Source organism: Sus scrofa, chromosome 12, assembly GCF_054392235.1.
Source record: "Sus scrofa isolate SSC_HxYL_T2T_F1_AM1 chromosome 12, Sscrofa_HxYL_maternal_Yorkshire_Landrace_v2.0, whole genome shotgun sequence".
Taxonomy (NCBI): Eukaryota; Metazoa; Chordata; class Mammalia; order Artiodactyla; family Suidae; genus Sus; species Sus scrofa.
In genome coordinates, this window is record NC_139394.1 from 41807927 (window position 1) to 41829060 (window position 21134).

Below are 21134 nucleotides of genomic sequence, written 5' to 3' on the forward strand. Positions count from 1 at the left end.
CACTGTTGGCGGGAATGTAAATTGGTGCAACCACTATGGAAAACAGTTATGGACATGCCTCAGAAAACTAAAAATAGAATTACCATTTTATGCCACTCCTGGGCATCTATCCAGAGAAAACCATGACTCAAAAAGATACATGTACTCCAATGTTCATTGCAGCACTACATACAATAGCCAAGACATGGAAACAACCTAAGTGTCCACTGATAAAGAAGACGTGGTACATATACATGGTGGAGTATCACTCAGCCATTAAAAGGAAAGAAGTAACAGCATTTGCTGCAACATGGATGGACCTAGAAATTATCGTACTAAGTGAAGTCAGTCACACAAGGAGACACCAATATCAAATGCTATCACTTACATGTGGAATCTAAAAAAAGGACACAATGAACTTCTTTGCTGAACAGATACTAACTCACAGACTTTGAAAAACTTATGGCTTCCAAAGGTGAGGGGATGGCACTGAGGGTTTGGGATGGAAATGCTGTAAAATTTGGTTGTGATGATTTTTGTACACCTATAAATGTAATAAAATTCATTAAGTAATTTTAAAAAAATTAAAATAAAATAAAACTATGCCATATAACTTACCAGGCAGCACCAGCCCCCAATCAAGACCTTGGAAACATCTTTGACTTCTCAATGTCTTATCAGTTACCAACACAACAAACTTAGTTCAGGCTCTCAACATCTCATATAAACAATGTCAAACTGACTCCTAAGGGGCCTCATGTTCTCTTCTTTTCTCCTTATTTTCTATTCATTCCACAGCCACATAAAACCAATCTTTATTAAATATGGATTTGGGAATTTTCTGTTACTCAAAGATTCTTAATGAGTTCATACTGGCTAAAAATTAATAAATCCAAATCCTCGTTCTGCAATTCAGATCTCCTCCCTGAATCTTCCATATCTCATTCCATGTCCACGGAGAGCTTACAACCACTCAAACATCAGTATTCACAGAGATGCTATTTGTGTTAAATGAAATAATACATGACAGAAAAATCTCTAAAACACACTCACTGTCATAAACAATTCCTCCTCCAACTGGATGCCCTGCTGACAGTGTTTGTCAAGCCATGTTATGAAGGCCCGATTATTTATTTTTTTTTTAATTTCCACTCTGGCACAAACAGATACTTCTGTAAATGACAAACACATGTTTTGGTGATGTTTAACTGGCAAATAGCTATAGGTTTCCAAAAGCTTACTCTCATTTTCTGTACCTATCTTGTTGTAAACAGTAACAAACATTTCACTATCACCAGTTCATGGACCAGCACCAGTCCATGGTCCACAAACTCACTGTGTTTCCTTCCAAGTCTGCTCCTTATCATACTTTTCCTATTTTTATAAGAGGCATCGCTGTTGACCTCTGTTCAAATTCCTCCAAAGACTTCTACAACCCGTTTTTTTTTTTTTTAATGGGCAAAAAAACTGTACAGATAATCCCTAAAAGATATCCAAATGGCCAATAAACATGTGAAAAAGTGTTCACCCTTATTAGCCATCAGGGAAATGCTAATTAAAACCACAAACCACCAGAATGGCTGAAATTAAAAAGACGGACAACACCAAACATTGGCAAGGATATAGAACAACTGATACATTATTGGCAGAAATGTAAAAAAAAAAATACAACTACTTGAGAAAAAAGGTTTGGAAGTTATAAAACTAACTACAGGAGTTCCCAACATGGCACAGGGGGATCAGCAGTGTCTCTGCAGCACCAGGTCACAGGTTCAATTCCAGGCCCAGCACAGTGGGTTAAAGGATCAGGCATCACTGTGGCTACCATGTAGGTCACAACTGCGGCTGGGATCTGATCCCTGGCCCAAGACCTCCACATGCCATGGTGCAGCCAAAAAAAGAAAAAAAAAAAACATTAACTACATTCCTACCCTATGAAGCAGCAATTCCACTTGTAGATATTTATACGTTTACAGAAAAAACAGAAGTGCTTTGTTTATAACAGGCAAAAGCTATTAATAATAGCCCAGTTATCCCTCATTAAGAGAAGGGATAAACTATGGTTTATTCACATACTGGAATACTATTGAGCAATAAAAAGGGACAATGAACAAGAGTGACTCTTATAAACATGCTGAGTGAAAGGATCCTCACACAAAAAGAGTGCAGTGCATACAGTATAACAGTACAGAAAGTTCTAAAACAGGCAAAATTAATCTATAGTAGAAAAACAAAATCAGTGGCTATTTCATGAATAGGAGAGAGGAAAAATTGAGAATGGACATAAGGGAAATATCTTGAGTGACAATCACATTCTATTGGGTTCTATTGGGTTTCCCTGCACTTATCAAAGCTCCAGAAATGCACATATTAAGATTTGTGTAGGAGTTCCCATTGTGGCACAGTGGTTAACGAATCCAACTAGGAACCATGAGGTTTCGGGTTCAATCCCTGGCCTTGCTCAGTGGGTTAAGCATCCAGCGTTGCCGTGAGCTGTGGTGTAAGTTGCAGACTCGGCTCGGGTCCCGCGTTGCTGTGGCTGTGGTGTAGGCCAGCCACTGCAGCTCTGATTAGACCCCTAGCCTGGGAACCTCCATATGCTGTGGGAGCAGCCCTAGAAAAGGCAAAAAGACCCAAAAAAAAAAAAAAAAAAAAGTGTGTAGAAGATCCCTGGTAGCCTAATGGTTAAGGATTTGACATTGTCTCTGCTGTGACTCAGGTTGGGACCCTGGCCTGGGAATTTCCACATGCCATGGATGTACCCAAAAAACAAAAACAAAAAAATTAAAATTAAATAAAGATTTGTGTATTTAGTTGTGTGTAAATTTTACATTAGAACGCTAATCAAATATTGAACTCTAATGATATGCATGCAAAAAGTAGGGGAAAGTATTCTGATGTTTGCAATTTACTTTGAAATACATCGAAAAAGATGGAAAGGTAGAGAAAAAATGAAGCTGGTAAAATTTTCACTGTATACCCTAGTTGGTGGGTGTATGTGTTTCAACTTTGCTCTGTATTCAAAATGTTCTTATGGAGTTGCCATCATGGCACAGTGGAAACGAATCCAACTAGGAACCATGAGGTTGTGGGTTTGATCCCCGGCCTAGTTCAGTGGGTTAAGGACCTGGCGTTGCCATGAGCTGTGGTATAGGTCGTAGATGAGGCTCAGATCCCTGCAGCTCTGATTCAACCCCTACCCCGGGAACCTCCATATGCTGCTGTGTGGCCCTAAATGTTTGAAGTTCTTACAATGGCACAAAGCTCATTTTGTAAACTATCTGGCATTCTTCACCTGCCCACCCAGCTCCACCAAATTGCCTCCTTGCTGTTCTTAAAGGAAATAGTCCTATCACAGAGGCCACTGCCTTGGAATGCCCCTTCCTCAAACACCAATAAGGATCAGGCCTCCATACTTCTGCTCAGACGGTCTTTGAGAGAGGCTTTACAAGAAAGCATCTTATGTAACACATCAGCCACCCCATCATAACACTTGGTACATGTCTGTTTATTATCAAAGCATAGCTGGGAATTCCCTGGTGGTCTAGTGGTTAGAATTCAGATCTTTCACCACTGCAGCCCAGGTTCACTCCTTGGTCTGGGAACTGAGCTGCTGCACACCACAGCCAAAAAAAAAAAAAAAAAAAGAAGAAGAAGAAGATGAAAGAAAGCATAGTACATCTGTGTATATCATCTTCCCCATCCTCCAACCCACCTACCTAGAATGGAAATTCCCTAAGAATTTAGCTCAATGTTGTTTTCCCAGCACCTTGAACAGGGTCTGGCGTATAAAAAGCAATCAATAAATCGTTGCTGAGTGAATGAATTAATAAATGAACAAGGCAAGTATAAATCACATGGCTTTACAAGAATGTAATTTGGCAAATCAACCAAAAGCCCTAGTACACCTACTTTTATTGATCTCTCCAAACTACATGACCAAACAGATATTTATCTCAATATTTTTTAAGAAGGAAAAAACCTTAAGAAACCCAAATCAATGTCCAACTCTACAGAAAAGAACATTTCCACCTCAGAGCCTCTGACTTTACTTTTTGCAATTCCAATCTTTTTTTTCTTTTCCTTTTTTTTGCCATGCTGACAGCATGCAGAAGTTGTTCCTGGGCCAAGGATCAAACCTGTGCCACAGAAGCCACCCAAGCTGCTGCAGTGGCAGTGCTGAATCTTTAACCCACTCCACTGCAAGGGAATTCCCTGCTTTTCCAATCTTACTATGGCTAAATCATAATTAACTTCTATGCCACTTCCTTATTATAACCTCTTATTTGCTTCTTCATATTACAATTTGTCTGTAAGCCTGTTTACTCTTCAGTAAAATGCAGTTAAAGATAATAATAACTACTTAATAGAGTTACATGATGAGAAGTGAGAGCTTGCATGTAAAGAGATTCCCACGATTGCTGGCCCACTTTACAAGTCATATACAGCATGTCCCTCATTCCTTCAGCCTTGAATGGCATGGCAAACATAGCCGTCTCTTAGCAACTGCTTGTGAGATAAATGGATGGGACCTTAGAGAAAGCATCGCCAGGTTTCCTAGCAGCTAGCCTGCTGCAAAGTATTTTATTTTAGGGATTCAACCATCTTCATACTTACAGGGATGCTCCAGACCTGCATTCCATCACTGTAGCCAATCATGATCAACAAAGGAGGCTCATTCCCTGTGCTATGTATTTCATGAAATTCCAGATTTCTTGATGTATCTGCATTAGAATTAAGTAACAAGGGAGCAAATTAAAAAGTCACAATGTCAATCAACAAAACAACCTCACTGTCATTACTGTTCTTGGTGAAACAATTGTTTAAATTGTTTTTCAATAAAAAGCGCACATTTGGAAGACATTTCAAAGCGAAATTACAAGTTGAAATTACAAAACTAGTAGTTTTTTCCTTTTTTAACAGTACCTATAATAATTAGCACAAGTAAGGTTATAAAAACCAACCTCACTAGATACCTAGGGAATATTAATATCAGGAACAAAACCACTTGTAAATGATCAATGAAAATAAAACACTTTACCAAAATTAATTAAATATAAATATGAAGCATTATCATCCAGAATTTCTAATATGTATAAATTTAGCAATGGAAAAAAATATTATGTTCCTTTACACACAGGAATTAAATTCTCATATAAGTGAACAAACTGGGCATATGGTCCATTACAAAAGAATTATGTGTACTTTTCTAACCAACTTTTCTCATTCACATCAGTGAATATTAAGCATATGTTATATAATCATATTACAAACGACATCCTTATTGAAAAAAATATTATACCTCAAAAATCTCTAATCAAGCCTTCTATTCTCAGATCACCTTATCTCCCGGCAAGTTAGCTCAATTATCTGCTTATGATTCATTCTCTGACTTCAGTAGGACTCCAAGCCACTGACAGCCCTGTCTTCTCCGTATTCTTCAGATCCCTCTTATATCTACTCTCCTCCCACCTTACAGTCTTAGATCAATCATCTCAGTAACTTCTGCCAATTGCCTACATTCTCTCTCTCTCTCTCTTTTTTTTTTTTTTTTGCCTTTTTAGGGCCAAGCCTGCAGCATATGGAGGTTTCCAGGTTAGGGGGTCTAATCAGAGCTACACCTGCTGGCCTACACCACAGCCACAGCAACACTCAATCCTTAACCCACTAAGTGAGGCCAAAGGTGGAACTTGCATCCTTATGGATACTAGTCAGATTCGTTTCTGCTGAGCAACAACAGGAACTCCAAGCACCGCTATAAATTAACTTATCTCCAAAAACGTCAACTGAACCCTCAAAACTGCACAACGAGCCTACTCTATTTTCTGGAATTTATTCCACATTTTCAAGGACTCTCTTAAACTTTCTCCAAGCCCTGACTCCATCCAACCTCTCCTTACTCAGCAGATAATGTGTCTCATATTACACAGGCAAACTAGAAACTTCCTGTTTCCAAAGACCTATGTGCATCTGGACCACCCACTTCTCATTCCATCCTATTACAAACAGTCGTCTTTCCTTCTGTCTTAAGTAAATCCCTCCACTCTGCTTTGGATCCCATCTTCCCCCAACCTTTTCCAAACACTCCTTTCCTGTAGCTTTCATTCCTTCCATGCTACTGGGTATTGAAACATGTTAAAGTCTCTCCTATCTTTCAAAAATGTTCACATAGGCATTCCCATTATGGCTCAGCGGAAACAAACCAGACAGAGGAATATCCATAAGGACTCAAGTTAAATCCCTGCCCCTGTTCAGTGGGTTAAAGGATCCGGCATTGCCATGAGCTGTGGTGCAGGTCGCAGATGCAGCTTGGATCTGGCATGGCTGTGGCTGTGGCTGTGGTGTAGGCCAGCAGCTGTAGCTCTGATTCAACCCCTAGCCTGGGAACTTCCATATGCCATGGATTCAGCCCTAAAAAACAAAATAAATAAATATAAATAATAAATAAAAATGTTTATATAAACCAATACCAGGGAAATTTAGATTCAAATGACAACAGTAAAATTAATAAAAACTCTAGAGAACAATGTAGAAACATATTTTCATGATCACGGTACAAGGACACCAAAAACCCTCAACATAAAAGATTGGCTAATTCTAGGAGTTCCCATTGTGGCTCAGCAGAAACTAACCTACTAGTATCCATGAGGACACAGGCACTGATTAATCAGGTAAATCATTTAGGTGGTGATTGGTAGAAAGAGCTTCTATTTTGTAGTCATTCTTGGAAGGGTTTTCATGAAAAATGAGGTAAAGAAGTGAACTCATAGAAAATGACTGAGGAGTTCCCGTCGTAGCGCAGTGGTTAACGACTCCAACTAGGAACCATGAGGTTCTGGGTTCGATCCCTGGTGTTGCTCAGTGGGTTAAGGATCTGGCATTGCGGTGAGCTGTGGTGTAGGTCGAAGACACCGCTCAAATTTGACACTGCTGTGGATGTGGCTGTGGCTGGTGGCTATAGCTCCAATTGGACCCCTAGCCTGGGAACCTCCATATGCCAGAAGCGCAGTACCAAAAAGATTAAAAAAAAAAAAAAAAAGAGATTGGCAAATTCTACTATAGTATTCATTACATTAAAATGAAGCCCACTGTGCTGCAGCAGATTAAGGATCCAGGATTGCCGAAGCTGTGGTACAGGTAGCAGCTGCAGCTCAGATTTGATCCCTGGCCTAGGAACTTCCACATGCCGCAGGTAAGGCCAAAAACAAGCAAAAATAATTAAGAACTTGTGTTAATCATGAACCATCCTTAGCAGAAAAATGAAAAGCCAAGCCAGAGCAAGGGAGAAGAGACACTTGTAACCCCACAAGGATTCACCTAATACAACTAACAATTAAAAATCAATATGAAGGAGTTCCCTAGTGGCCTAGTGGTTAAGGATCCAGTACTGTCACTGCTGTGGCTCTGGTTACAGCTGTGGCTTGGGTTAGATCCCTAGCCCAGGAACTTGGCATGCCCTGAGCACAGCCACCAAAAAAAAAAAAAAAATCAGTATGAAAAAGGTAACTCAGAAAACAGGCAAGAGACATGAAAAAACACTTCAAAAGTAGGAGAGTCAATCATCAGTAACCATGAGAAGTGGCTCAACCTCGTTTGTAATCAAGGAAGTGCTAATTAAAACCACAGTGACAAAACCAAGCATTGGCAGGATGTGGAGTCAAGAGACTGCCTATTTACCGACAGTAAATGTATTCAATACAATCACTTTGGAAAATCGTTTGACAATATATATTCAAGTTGAAGATACCACGCTCTTTGACCAAACAGTTCCACTCTAGATGTATACTCTTTAGAAGCATAAGCACATATACACCAAGAGACAAGAAAACTCAGAGCAGCATTATTTGTAAAACCCCCAAAACTAGAATCAATCCAAATGTCCATCAACAGAAGAATGGACAAGCACAGCAGTATACTGATACAATGGAAGACCATATTCACAGGAAAAAATGAACTACTACCATATACCGTAACATGGATGAACCTCACAGACATAATAAGTCAAAGAAGCCAGACACAAAAGCCTATGTACAAATGATTCTATTTATATGAAAGTTAGAATCTTTGGCAATTAAGTAGCAATATTCTATTTCTTTTTTTTTTGTCTTTTTGCTATTTCTTTGGGCCAATCCCGCGGCATATGGAGGTTCCCAGGCTAGGGGTTGAATCAGAGCTGTAACCACCGGCCTACGCCAGAGCCACAGCAACGTGGGATCCAAGCCGCGTCTGCAACCTACACCACAGCTCACAGCAACGCCGCCGGATTGTTAACCCACTGACCAAGGGCAGGGACCGAACCCGCACCCTCATGGTTCCTAGTTGGATTCGTTAACCACTGCGCCACAATGGGAACTCCAGCAATATTCTATTTCTTAACCTAAGTGATGGTTACATAGGTTTTGGATTTGTAAATATTCATTCATTCATCTATACTTTTGTATAATTACCATGATATATTTGCACAATAAATATTTTTTTAAATCATAAATCAGGAGTTCCCTGGTAGCCTAGCAGTTAAGGATCTGGCCTTGTCACTGCTGTGGCCCAGGATCTATCCCTGGCCCAGGAACTTCCACATGCCTTAGGCATGGCCAAAAAAAAAAAAAATCATAAATCAAAGCAGTGATAGCCCTGTCCCTTTATTTTACTTCATCATTTCCTTTCTTTCTACAAGTAAAATTCCCTGTTTGAAGGAAGATACACAGATGGCCAGCAAACACGTGAAAAAATGCTCAACATCGCTGATTATAAGAGAAATGCAAATCAAAACTACCATGAGGTACCACCTCACACCAGTCAGAATGGCCATCATTAATAAGTCCACAAAGAACAAGTGCTGGAGGGGTTGTGGAGAAAAGGGAACCCTTCCGCACTGTTGGTGGGAGTGTAAACTGGTACAGCCACTATGGACAACAGTTTGGAGATAACTTAGAAATCTATACAGGAGTTCCCCGTCGTGGCGCAGTGGTTAACGAATCTGACTAGGAACCATGAGGTTGCGGGTTCGGTCCCTGCCCTTGCTCAGTGGGTTAACGATCCGGCGTTGCCATGAGCTGTGGTGTAGGTTGCAGACGCGGCTCGGATCCCGCATTGCTGTGGCTCTGGCGTAGGCCGGTGGCTACAGCTCCGATTCGACCCCTAGCCTGGGAACCTCCATATGCCGCCAGAGCAGCCCAAGAAATAGCAACAACAGCAACAACAACATCAACAACAACAACAGACAAAAAAAAAAAAAAAAAAGACAAAAGACAAAAAAAAAAAAAAAAAAGAAATCTATACATAGAACTTCCATATGACCCTGCAATCCCACTCTTGGGCATCTATCTGGACAAAACTCTACTTAAAAGAGACACACGCACCCGCATGTTCATTGCAGCACTATTCACAATAGCCAGGACATGGAAACAACCCAAACGTCCATCAACAGATGATTGGATTCGGAAGATGTGGTATATATACACAATGGAATACTACTCAGCCATAAAAAAAGAATGACATAATGCCATTTGCAGCAACATGGATGGAACCAGAGAATCTCATACTGAGTGAAATGAGCCAGAAAGACAAAGACAAATACCATATGATATCACTTATAACTGGAATCTAATATCCAGCACAAATGAACATCTCCTCAGAAAAGAAAATCATGGACTTGGAGAAGAGACTTGTGGCTGCCCGACGGGAGAGGGAGGGAGTGGGAGGGATCGGGAGCTCGGGCTTATCAGACACAACTTAGAACAGATTTACAAGGAGATCCTGCTGAGTAGCATTGAGAACTATGTCTAGATACTCATGTTGCAACAGAACAAAGGGTGGGGGGAAAATGTAATTGTAATGTATACATGTAAGAATAACTTGATCCCTTTGCTGTACAGCGGGAAAAAATTTTTTAAAAAAATTCCTTGAGTTGTTTCTGTCATATGTTCTTCATCTCTCATTCACCCCAAATCCACTTCAAAATGTGTTTCTGTACCCAACATTTCTCCCAAGTGACCTCCGCTATGGTCACCAATAACCTACAAGTTGTTGAATGTAGGTTTTCCAGGCATTTCTTGTTAAGACTATTTAGCAGCTTTAACCAATGCTCACCATTTTCTCCTTAAAATATTTTCCCTTGATTTTCTAAGCCTATCCTCCTGGTTTTCTTCCGCTCTAGTCACTCCTTGGCCACTTCCTCTGCTGGCTGAGCTTTTTCTAACTACTCCTTAAATACTGGAATTACTCTGAGCTAATTCTACATGCCCTCTTCTTCTTACAGCATACCCTCTACACCCCCCCCCCCCGCCCCCACCAAGTGATCGCATTCCAACCATTCCTTCAGTTAGGATCTGCTAGTGACTCCCTCAGTGTGGGTTTCTGGATGTCTCAACAGACGATCAAAGTCCGCTCCAAGATCAGGATTTCCTCCCCAAACCTGATCTTCCAGGGCTCCCTATTTTGGTGAAGAGCATGATTATCTGTCCAGATAGCAAAATCAGGAACCAGCTTCTTCCCTCCCTCTAGCAATAAATCTAGGGCCAATCTTCCTACACACCCCTGTGTACAATGTCTACTGCAAAAGCATAAATGACTTCCTGCCTCCACCACTGCCCACCGTACTATACAGTCAGAGTGCTCTTTGTAAGATACAAATAACAACATCCCTCCTCACCCCAGTTCTAGACATTAGAGACTTCCCGTTGCTCAAATATAAAGATGAAAAGATTGAACACAGCTTATACTCAGTGATTTTTTTTCATGCTGATTTTCCTTTAACAGGAATTCACTAGCAGAAAATTCATAGCACGTGATTCTGTGTGCAGCAAAATTCAGAATCATAACCTTATTTTCCTAGGGCATAATTAATGCTCTTTAAATCTAACATTTAAATGCTCTTTTATCATCTGTGTTTTGTATATACATCATTTAATTGGGTGCACAAAAACCCTGCTTGACATGCATCTTATCATTGATAAGACCAAGGTATAATTTACTCAAAGCCAAAGAGAAATCTCAGGACTGTCGTTTTTGTGTTTTGCCTTTTTTTTTTTTTTTTTTTTTGGCAGATGGAAGGTTCCCCACCAAGGATCAAACCCACAATGAAGTTGGAACTGTGCCATAGCTGCCTGTGGCAACACTGGATGCTTAACCCACTGTGCCATTCAGGAATTTCCGAGAAATCTCAGGACTCTTGACACTCAACCCAGTCATCTTCTACTACAGCTACCATCTTGGAATTCTCCTGTGGTGCATAGGTTGAGGATCCAGCATTGTCACTTCAGCAGCTCAGGTCACTATCACAGCTCAGGTTTAACCCCTGGCCTGGAAACTTCCACGTGCCATGGCACAGCCAAAAAAAAAAAAAAAAAAAAAAAAAACCGAGGAAACAAACAAAAAATACAGCAACCAACTTGATCACAGGTTGTGACTTTTAGAAGGGCTCAAATGCCAAATATAAGACTCCAAGGTCGTTATATAAACAAAATCTTCTTATTCTAGATTCTGCTTAGTCACTTGTGCTATTTTCATTTCTCTGGATGGTGGTAGAACAACCTTTATTACCTGTGAATGAAACTCTTAATTTCATAAAAATCTTATTCTTCAGAACTGTTAGAGCTTTAAGCAATTCTTATTCTTTGACTTTATATCTTCTATCACACAATCAATCACTGGTTAGTTCATCCAATAACTACTCTTCACCTTTTTTTTTTAACTGGTTTCTTTTTTATTTCTCCCTTAAATATGGACTTTACGGTCTTACCTATACAGACAACTAGCCATGTGGTTTTAGCTAACGACAATGTCCTCCTTCAAAACACGTCTATCTTATCTGTGAACCTCGCCCAGTGTGTACTCAGTACACTCTCCCTCCTTAGAAAACTGTTTGCAATTGAGAAGGGGAGTAGGGAATACTGGCTTTTCTGCTCACCTTCCATCGTGGCTCAGTGGTTAATGATCCTGACTGGTATCTATGAGGTTGCAGGTTCAATCCCTGGCCTCGCTCAGTGGGTTAAGGATCTGGCATTGCCTTGAGCTGTGGTGTAGGTCACAGACGTGGCTCGGATCCTGAGTTGCTATGGCTGTGGTGTAGGCCGGCAGCTGTAGCTCCAATTTGACCCCTAGCCTGGGCGCCTCCACATGCCTCAGGTACAGCCCTAAAAAAAAAAAGCAAGAGCAAACCCATGGTTACTAGAGGGCTCAGATCTGATCCCTGCTGGGGAACTCCATATGCCACAGGGTGGCCAAAAAAAAAAAAAAAAAAGAAGAAGAAGAACAGATATATGTGTGTGCACTTTGCTGTGCACTTGAAACTAACACCACATTGTAAGTCAATTATACTCCATTAAAAGTGAACACACACCCATACACAAAAGTTCTGGGCCTTTAAGGGCCGGAAAGGCAAGTGGGGTTGAAGCATAGCTTAAGAGGGGACATAGTTAGATGGGAAAAGGACTAAGCTTGAGGCACTTGTAGGACATCTAAGTGAATACATCTAGGAAGTAAGTAGCTGAAATGGGGATCCAGGCCCACTGGAGCCACAGAGGCTTATAACAGCTACTATCCTTGCATACCTCATACACTTCCTACTCTATGCTTCCCTCTTTCCTTGTAACTAATCCTACCCCCCCCCCCCATCAAGCACAGGAGCAAGCACACAGCTAGCCGAGCCAAAGCTAGTACCACATCCTTAACCACTGCAACTATTCCCATAACTGGAAAGTATTCCAGCAGGGACTTAAAGAGATAGCTGTACACACACGAATATTAGTATTATTCAGAAAGCCAAAAGGCAGAAGCAACCCACATGACCATCGATGAAGAAATAAACAATATGTGGCAGATACACACAGTGGATCATCAAGCACAGGCTACAGCATGAGTGACCCTGGAGGAGATTATGCTAAGTGAAATAAGCCAGTCACAGAAAGACAAATACCGGAGTTCCCCCTGTGGCTCAGCAGAAGTGAACCCAACTAGTATCCATGAGGATGCAGGTTTGACCCCGGCCTCACTCAGTGGATTAAGGATCTAGCATTGCTGTGAGCTGTGGTGTAGGTCACAGACATTGCTCAGATCCTGTGATATTGTGGCTGTGGTGCAGGCCGGCAGCTGTAGCACCAATTCAACCGCTAGCCTGGGAACTTCCATGTGCCGCAGGTACAGCCCTAAAAACCAAAAAAAAAAAAAAAAGACAAATACTGTATGATACAGCTTATAAAGTATCTTAAGTATCTCAAATTCATAGAGAATTCAAGTAGAATCATGGCTGCCAAGGGCTAGTGGGAAGAAGAGAATGTAAAGTTGTTGTTTAATGGGTGTAGCATTTCGGTTTTATAAGATAAAGAGTTCTGGATTTTGGTTGCCTAACAATATGAATGAACTTAACACTATTGAGCTCTGCACTTGAAAATGGTTAGGATGGGACATTTTACCACTGGTTGTTTTGGGGGTTTCTTTTGGCCTTCTAGGGCCAAACCCAGGCTAGGGGTCTAATCAGAGCTACAGCTGCCGGCCTACACCAGAGCCACAGCAACGGGGGATTTGAGCCGCATCTGCGACCTACACCACAGCTCATGGCAACGCCGGATCCACTGAGCGAGGCTAGGGATCAAACCCACATCATCATGGATCCTAGTTGGATTCATTAACCACAGAGCCACGAAGGGAATGCCCATTTTACCACTGTTGGTTTGTTTTTTTGCTTTTGATAGCCATACCTGCAGCATATGGAAATTCCCAGGCCAGTTCCCACTCCACAGCCACAGCAATGCCAGATCTGAGCTGCACCTGCGACCTACACTGCAGCTTGTTGTAACAGCAGATCGTTAACGCACTGAGCGAGGCTAAGAATCAAACCCACATCCATACAGAGACAACATCAGGTCCTTAACCCACTGAGCCAGAGGGGGAACACCCTGGTAAATTGTATGTTAAATGCATTTAACCACAATTAATTTTTTTTAGATTCCCTTAAACTAATGACTTGCAACTAAAAAAAAAAAAAATCCTGTTGAATATAAAAATCAATGACTAAGTACAATATTAGACCTTGATATTAGAACTGACCAACTCAGGATGAGCTAGAGGAAGGCAAGAATTTCCCCTCACAGGCTAGGAAGTGGGCAGTTCTTGTGTTTTGGGACTCAAACTATACACTGGGAGTTTCCATTGTGCCACAGCAAAAACAATTCTGACTAGAATCCATGAGGATGCGGGTTTGATCCCTGGCCTTGCTCAGTGGCTTAAGGATCTGGCATTGCCTTGAGCTGTGGTACAGGTCACAGATGCAGCTCGGATCTGACGCTGTGGCTGTGGAGCAGGCCGGCAGCTACAGCTCCGATTGGACCCCTACCCTGGGAACTTCCATATGCCATGGGTGCAGCCTTAAAAAAAAAAGAAAAAAAAAGACCAAAAAAAAACATCATTTTTTTTACTGCTGACATGAAACTGTTAAAAATTACTTATTATTTTTCCTCTATGCTGTACAAGTGTTTGCTACTATCTGGCTCATATTGCCAAGACCACAACCACATTTTCTTTGTTATTAAATCAAGAAAGTCCTACAATACATTCTGACATCCACAAAGCAAATATATTTCCAGCAGAGAAAAAGTCTGAATTCAGGAGGAAATGGTGACAGAAAACAAAAGATGGCAGATACATAAATAGTTTTTAACAAAGAAGGAAAAGGAAGGGAGTTCCCAGGCAGCTCAGGGGGTCTGGCATTGTCACCGTGTGGCTCTGTTTACAAATGCGGCACGAGTTCACTCCCTGACCCAGGAACTTCTGCATTTCGTGGGTGCCGCCAAAAAAAAAAAAAAAAAGAAAGAAAGAAAAGGAGGAAAAATATACTGGTAAACAGGAAATTTCACAGTCATAAAAAGATAATTTTTTTTGTCTTTTTGCCATTTTCTTGGGCCGCTGTCACGGCATATGGAGGTTCCCAAGCCAGGGTTCAATCGGAGGTGTAGCCACTGGCCTACACCAGAGCCACAGCAACGCGGGACCCGAGCCGCGTCTGCAACCTACACCACAGCTCACGGCAACACCGGATCCTTAGCCCACTGAGCAAGGACAGGGACCAAACCCGCAACCTCATGGTTCCTAGTCGAAATCGTTAACCACTGCACCACAACGGGAACTCTGGTAATGATTATTCTGCAGTTACAAATCTGATACAACTGACCAAACTTGAATTATAAAAACCTCTTTTCTAAGAACTTGTTATCTCACTTGGACCTGACGTTGAAGGCTAGGCAACATATGTTGACAGTGACTTTAAGTAAGACTCGCACGACACAATATTATTAATAGTTCTAATAAAGTTTCCACAGTTGAATATGTTACTTTTTAAATTAAAAATAAAATTGTCTTATTTCTCTTACTTTAAGAGAAAGTAATCTGACTAAAAGTAAGGGTTCTCTTTTTGGAATTAGGTCAACCTCAAAGATTTAATTCATATGCCCCCCCCAAAAAAAGTTAAAACCATACCATTTAAATCTGCATTTTCAAATCTGACCCAGACTATTTTCTCCTTCTCTTCTGTTAGAGGCGTTCCACTGTAAGCCTGCAGAACAAACAGAAACATTTGAATGAAAATGTTTTTGTGGGTTTTTTTTTTTGTCTTTTTGCCTTTTCTAGGGCCTCTCCTGCAGCATATGGAGGTTCCCAGGCTAGGGGTCGAATCGGAGCTGTAGCTGCCAGCCTACATCAGAGCCACAGCAATGCGGGATCCAAGCCGCGTCTGCAACCTACACCACAGCTCACGGCAACACCGGATCCTTAACCCACTGAGCAAGGCCAGGGATCAAACCTGCAACCTCATGGTTCCTAGTCAGATTAGTTAACCACTGCGCCACAACGGGAACTCCCAGAAGGAAAATGTTTTAAAGCTCAAATATTACTGTTGTTCAAAACAAAGAATAACTTAAAGCCAACCCTATCCCCTTTGAACATCACCAAGCCTCTATCTTGGGTACCAGCACATTTTGTCATATTTTTACTCCCAAAGTTATGCAGGAGTCTGATAACCTTGGTCAAAAAACATTTTTTTGGAGTTCCCTTATAACATAGTGGGTTAAGGACCCAGCATTGTCACTGAAGCAGATCAGATGGCTGCTGTGGCAAACGTTCAATCTCTGGCTGAGGAACTTCCGCATGCCACGGTCACGGCCAAGGGTTTTAGCCTAAGAATTGCAGAAACCTAAAGTACAATGATCAGGAGTTCCCGTTGTGGCGCAGTGGTGAACGAATCCGACTAGGAACCATGAGGTTGCGGGTTCGATCCCTGGCCTTGCTCAGTGGGTTAACGATCCGGCGTTGCCGTGAGCTGTGGTGTAGATTGCAGACGTGGCTCGGATCCTGCGTTGCTGTGGCTCTGGCATAGGTTGGTGGCTACAGCTCCGATTAGACCCCTAGCCTGGGAACCTCCATATGCCGTGGGAGCGGCCCAAGATATAGCAAAAAAAAAAAAAAGAAAGAAAGAAAAAAGAAAAAAAAGTACAATGATCATAGTCTATTAGGAAGTATCACTATAATTCAAAGGTATTCAAAAAACTAAATAATCTCCTATATTGGTCAACAAATAGAGCTGAAGAAATAAACCAAACTACCACACATAGGAGTTGATGATCAGGCAATTATACTCTACCTAGAACTGTCAAAAGCATTACATTCTGCTAACCACAGCTCTGGAGGATGCTGGCCTAGGACTGGGGGTGAAGAAAAAAAAAGTATTACTTTTTCAGTCTCTTATCTGGCCTCCAGACCCAACCTATTAGCTTTCTTGCAGGCCTGCAAGGGTCACAAAGATAAGTATAAACTGCCAAGAAGTCACAGGAAGAGTATCAACAGTACCTACTAGTATTCAAAGGGAGTCATGCCCCCACAAAGCAAATATTTTTATTTAAAATATTTTAGATTACTATACATATTTGTAAGCATTTAACGCGTCAAAAGAAGAGTGGCAACATTTTCAGTTATAAAGTAGTACTCAGGTCACAGAACATTTCATATAAGCTGTATTGAAAGCACACAAAAAAAACCACTATCCCATATGTAATTTGTGTTACACAGGACTTGCTTTCAATTCTCAAGCCATTTTATACTCCCTTTCTCATACCACACAAGGTTAATGGCCACTGAAAATATTACTAAAAGACAGGGTTATTATTTTTTTTTTGTCTTTTTGCCTTTTCTAGGGCCACTCCCAGGGCATATGGAGGTTCCCAGGCTAGGGGTCTAATCGGAGCTGTAGCCACCAGCCTACACCAGAGCCACAGCAACTCGGGACCTGAGCCGCGTCTGCAACCTACACCACAGCTCACGGCAATGCAGGATCCTTAACCCACTGAGTGAGGCCAGGGATCGAACCCGCAACCTCATGGTTCCTAGTCAGATTCATTAACCACTGAGCCACGAAGGGAACTCCAAAACAGGGTTAGTTTAATAGTAGGTTTACTATACAATAAGAGAAAAAACATACACCTCCTTATGATTTCAATTGTCTTTGTTTTCAAAAAAAACAAGCAGAGATGTGTATAGGGCAGTTGATTCCTTTGGAGAAAAGGAAAACTTGCACTAAAAACAACTGATTCATCAACTTTATCTTCAACCACCTCAGCATCTTCTTTTCTTCTTCCTTGGCCTTGCTCTCTTCATCCTTAAAACTCTCCTTTTTAAAAAATAGCCTTCTTGACGTTCCCATCGTGGCTCAGAGGTTAACAAACCCAACTAGTATCCATGAGGACTTGGGTTTGATCCCTGGCCTCGTTCAGTGGGTTAAGGATCTGGCATTGCCATGAGCTGTGTGTGATGTAGGTCAAGACACAGCTCAGATCCCACTTTGCTGTGGCTTGTGGTGTAGGTTTGCAGCTGTAGCTCCGATTCAACCCCTGGCCTGGGAACCTCCATATGCCACAGATGCAGCCCTAAAAAGATGAAAGACCAAATTAAAATAGCCTTCTTTTTTGGGAATAGTTTTAGATTATTAAACTTAGTAGAGTTCTCATATTGCTCCCCCCCGACCCCTGCTCCGGCCAGTAACTCCTACTGTTAACTACCTAATCTAACCAAATCGTACCTTACACTATGGTGTACTTGTCCAAACTAGGAGACTAGCACCGTGCATTGCTACTAATTATGCCCCAGACTTTATTGGGATTTCACCAGTGTGTTTCCACCAATATCTTTTCTCTGCTCCAGGACCCAATCCAGGAATCCACACTGCATTTCCAACCACTTCTTTTTTTCCTGTGTCTGGCTGTCCCTTAATCTGGTAAAGCAATAACATATTTCAAATTTTTCTTCCATTTAGCAGATTGATTATAAGGCTCTGTATCTCCTGCTTATTCAGCATTCTCTCAATGCCTCTGCAACATTTACAGGATGCTCTCCTTTGATTTCTGACTGATAGGCAGTGCCAAGGTTTAAAAGAGGCCTTTCAGTGTACTGGGATTCTTAAACTGCTTTTCTTTCCCCTTCAGGGGGAAACAAGACTTTCATAATGAGGCTGCATATTTTTGCTATGTCTTCAAGTTTTCCTCTCTCCTTAGCAGACATAGTGTCCTTTTCACTAAGCATTTCTGAGAAATTTCTATGAAGTTGACTTAAGCATCTTAGGGCTGCTTCTTATGTATCTTCCTGCAAGTGGGCATCAAGAAAGCATGTGACAGGGAGTTCCCGTCGTGGCACAGCAGAAACAAATCTGACTAGGTAGGAACCATGAGGTTTCGGGTTCAATCCCTGGCCTTGTTCAGGGGGTTAAGGCTCCAACATTGCTGTGAGCTGTGGTGTAGGCTGTAGACGCAGCTCGGATCCCGGGTTGTGGCTGTGGATTGGAACCTCCATATGCCTCAGGTGCAGCCTGAAAAGACAAAAGACAAAAAAAAAAAAAAAAAAACAGAAGGCCTGTGACAGCATGACATTCTGCCTCTCATTTTTTTATGATATTCTTTGCTCATGTTTGGTATTTTATTGTTAGTGAAGCCCAGATGCACCCAGTGCCCATCCAGGCTCATTTGCTACCTTCATGGAGGTCACTGTACTGCCGCACAGAGGCTTGTCCCTCTCCCCCCAGCACTGACTCTGTTAGCCCTCCTGCTCACCCAAGAGCCAAGTGCTCTACCTCTTATTTAGACTTGAAATTTCACCTCATTACTGAGTACAGGGTAGGTTTAGTTCTCCTTTTATTCCTTATCTGGTTTCTAACATATATACACGTTCGTAAGCGTAAAGCTACGGTTGAATTTTTAAAACACAGAAGGGAATTCCTGTCGTGGCACAGCGGAAACAAATCCAACTAGTATCCTTGCGGATGTGCGGGTTCAATCCCTGGCCTCGCTCTGTGGATTAAGGATCCCGTGTTACCATGAGCTGTGGTGGAGGCCACAGATGCAGCTCAGATCCCACATTGCTATGGCTGTGGTGTAGGCCAGCAGCTATAGCTCTGATTCAACCACTAGCCTGGAAACCTCCATATGCCATGGGTGTAGTCCTAGAAAAAGGCAAAAAGACAAAAAAAAAAAGACTTAGCACACGGGAAAAAATAAGTAAATAAAAACACAGCAACTATCATTATAAATGTGATTGTTTTATTTTTCACCATAGAGAAAATAACTTCCATATGTGCTATTATCAAAAGTAAAAATTTTTTTCTTTTTATTAAACTACAGTTGGGGAGTTCCCGTCGTGGCTCAGTGGTTAACGAATCCAACTAGGAACCATGAGGTTTCGGGTTTGATCCCTGGCCTTGCTCAGTGGGTTAAGGATCCAGCATTACTGTGACCTGTGGTGTAGGTTGCAGATGTGGCTTGGATCTCACATTGCTGTGGCTGTGGTGTAGGCCGGCAGCTACAGTTCCGATTAGACCCCCAGCCTGAGAACCTCCAAATGTCGAGGGAGTGGCCCTAGAAAAGGCAAAAAGACAAAATAAATAAACAAACAAACAAACTATAGTTGGGAGTTCCCATTGTGGCTCAGGGGTAATGAACCCAACTAGTACCCATGAGGACACAGGTTTGATCCCTGGTCTCACTCAGTGGGTTAAGGATCCGGCTTTGTGACAAGTTGGGGCATAGGTTGAAGATGAAGCTCAGATCTGGCATTGCTGTGGCTGTGGTGTAGGCCAGCAGCTGCAGCTCTGATTTGACCCCTAGCATGGGAACTTCATATGCCAAGGGTATAGGCCTAAAAAGATAAAAAATTAAAATATAAATAAATAAACAAATAAACAAAAATATAGTTGATTTACAATGTTGTGCCAATTTCTGCTCTACAGCAAACTGATTAATATATATACACACACACACATATATAGACATATTTTATTATTTTCAGGCATGCTCTATTCCAGGAGATTGGATATAGTTCCCTGTGCTATACAGTAGGACTTTATTGTCTATCCATTCTAAATGTAATAGTTTGCATCTATTATCAAAAGTATGAAGTGGTTTCAGGCATTCCTGCTGGCAAAATGGTTTAAGAATACAACTGCAGTGGCTCAGGTTGCTGCGGAGGCTTGGGTTCAATCTGGCATTAAAAGGATCTGGCGTTTCCATTGCAGCACAGGTCACAGCTTCAGCTCAGATTCGATCCCTACCCCAGGAACTTCCATATGCCATGGGTTGCAGTCATTAAAAAAAAAAAGTAGTTTTTTTAAATTATAATTATTCTATAGGGACCATGTATCATAATTTGCTTAACTGCTACTGACATTTGGGCTGGCTACAATTTTTCACACTGAAAAAATGTTACATGTCTCACTGAAAAGTTTTGAGCTTTAACTTTTATCTTTGCTGACGTGTGTGCACATGCACGCACTTTTTAGGGCTGCACCCTTGGCATATGGAAGTTCCCAGGAGGGGTCAAATCAGATCTGCAACTGCCAGCCTATGCCATAACCACAGCAACGCCAGACTCGAGCCATGTCTGCAACCTAACCCACAGCTCATGGCAATGCCAGATCCTTAACTCACTAAGTGAGCCCACAGATCAAACCCACATTCTCATGGATCCTAGTCGGGTTTGTTAACCGCTGAACCATTAAGGTAACTCCCTGACATTTTTTTTTAATAAAATTTCCTAAATACAATTATTGTATCAAAGAGTACATTGGATTTCCCATCGTGGCTCAGTGGTTAACAAATCTGACTAGGAACCACGAGGTTGTGGGTTTG

At 41.6% G+C, this 21134-nt stretch overlaps 1 protein-coding gene across 26 annotated transcripts in view; it reads right to left on the reverse strand.

Moving 5' to 3' along the window:
• BCAS3 (BCAS3 microtubule associated cell migration factor) overlaps window positions 1–21134 on the reverse strand; it is a 580731-nt gene that overhangs the window by 547800 nt on the left and 11797 nt on the right. For all 26 annotated transcript variants that reach the window (XR_014821299.1, XR_014821300.1, XR_014821301.1 and 23 more), the window contains exons 4-5: window positions 15451–15526; window positions 4597–4703 (exon numbers count right to left, since the gene is read on the reverse strand). Coding sequence is in view for 21 of the 26 variants with exons in the window: in XM_084985051.1 (XP_084841177.1) it covers window positions 4597–4703; window positions 15451–15526 (183 nt within the window). In the remaining 5 variants the exon portion in view is untranslated. The remainder of the gene's footprint in view (window positions 1–4596; window positions 4704–15450; window positions 15527–21134) is intronic.